We start from the raw sequence: 1,555 nt of genomic DNA, 5'->3' as shown, positions 1-1,555 counted from the left end.
TGAGGAGCTCTAAAGGGGCTCTGAGGGGGCTCTGAGGAGCTCTAAAGGGGCTCTGAGGGGGCTCTGAGGAGCTCTAAAGGGGCTCTGAGGGGCTCTGAGGGGGCTCAGAGGGGCTCTGAGCGTCTCTAAAGGTCTCTGAGTGGTCTCTGAGGGGCTCTAAGGGGGCTCAGAAGGGCTCTGAGGGGTCTTTGAGGAGCTCTGAGGAGGTTTTGAGGGGCTTTAAGGGGCTCTGAGGGGTCTCTGAGTGGTCTCTGAGGGACTCTAAGAGGCTCTGAGGGACTCTGAGGGGTCTCGGAGGAGCTCCGAGGGGGCTCTAAGGGGTTCCAAGGGGCTCTAAGAGGCTCTGAGGAGCTCTGAGGGGGCTCTAAAGGGTTCCAAGGGGCTCTGAGGGGTCTCTGAGGGGGCTCTAAGGGGTTCCAAGGGGTTCTAAGAGGCTCTGAGGGGTCTCTGAAGGGGCTCTAAGGAGTTCCAAGAGTCTCTGAGTGGTCTCGGAGGGTCTCGGAGGGGCTGGGGGGGGTTGTTTTGCTCTGACGTGCTGTTTTCTTTCAGATGAAGGATCTTCCTGGCTTTGGGACACGGCAAAGGCGGGGGGCACAGCACAGGACCCTTAAATTCTTTCCCTAAAGCTTAGCCCGATAGGTATTTAAGATCCATACAGAGCTTAAAACCGGGGTTGGCTTTTAGTCTAAGCTTGGGTTTGGCTTAATTTCCTTCGTTTCATTCATTTTTTTCGCCGTTCTTTGCTCGGTTTCTTCGCTTTTTCTTTTTTTTTGGCCTCTTTCCTCCCATTTTTTTGGGGGAGGGCAGCACCAAATAAATCCCCCCTCCCCCCCTCTGCTTCTTTTTGGGGGATTTTGGTTTGAGGAGGGGGAAGCCCAGGCACTGAGTTGGTTTGTTTTGGGGGGGGCTGAAGCCTCTCTTTTGGTTGGAACACGCGGGGGGGGGTTGTAGGTGTTTTCCAGGCCACCAAAAAGCTGGTGCTGAGCGAGCGGGAGGGGCGGGAGCGGGCGCTGGAATTCCTGAGGAAAAACGCCGCCAACGGGCTCTCCGTGGCCAACCTGCTGGCAGGGCTCTCCTCCATCCTCTGCAGCGTCAACAGGTGCGGGAAAAGGGGAAAAAGGGGGGGGAAAGGGGGAAAAGGGGAGTTGGGAAGCGGGGGAGCATCGGGGCTTGGGAGGCTCCGGCTGCTGCGGGATTGGTGGAGGGGGAAAAGGGGGAATGGGGTGGGAAAGGGGGTGGAAAAAGGGAGGGAAGGGAGGGAAAAGGGGGAAAGGCTGTGGAAAGGGGCAGAAAGGGGTGAAAAAGAAGGAAATGGGGTGGAAAAGGAGGCGTGGGGTGGAAAAAGAGGAATGAAGTGGAAAAAGGGAGAATGGAGTGGAAGAAAGGGGAAATGAGGAGGAAAAGGGGAAATGGGATGGAAAAGGGGGAATGGGGTGGGAAAGGGGGAAAGAGGGAAAAGGGGGAAATGGGGTGGAAGAAGGGGAATGAGGTGGAAAAAGGGAGAATGGAGTGGAAGAAAGGGGAAATGAGGAGGAAAAGGGGAAATGGGATGGAA

The 1,555-nt window shown here is 56.3% G+C and overlaps 1 protein-coding gene across 1 annotated transcript in view; it reads left to right on the top strand.

The window, feature by feature from the left end:
• Positions 1–1,555, top strand: part of LOC108510169 — a 12,670-nt gene that overhangs the window by 4,580 nt on the left and 6,535 nt on the right. The window contains exon 3 of the mRNA XM_017839855.1: positions 952–1,099. Coding sequence (XP_017695344.1) covers positions 952–1,099 — 148 coding nt within the window. The remainder of the gene's footprint in view (positions 1–951; positions 1,100–1,555) is intronic.

The sequence above is a fragment of the Lepidothrix coronata genome, unplaced genomic scaffold (assembly GCF_001604755.1).
Source record: "Lepidothrix coronata isolate B3197 unplaced genomic scaffold, Lepidothrix_coronata-1.0 Scaffold517, whole genome shotgun sequence".
Taxonomy (NCBI): Eukaryota; Metazoa; Chordata; class Aves; order Passeriformes; family Pipridae; genus Lepidothrix; species Lepidothrix coronata.
The sequence above is the reverse complement of the archived record's forward strand: the minus strand, read 5'-3'. Positions and strand labels throughout refer to the sequence as shown.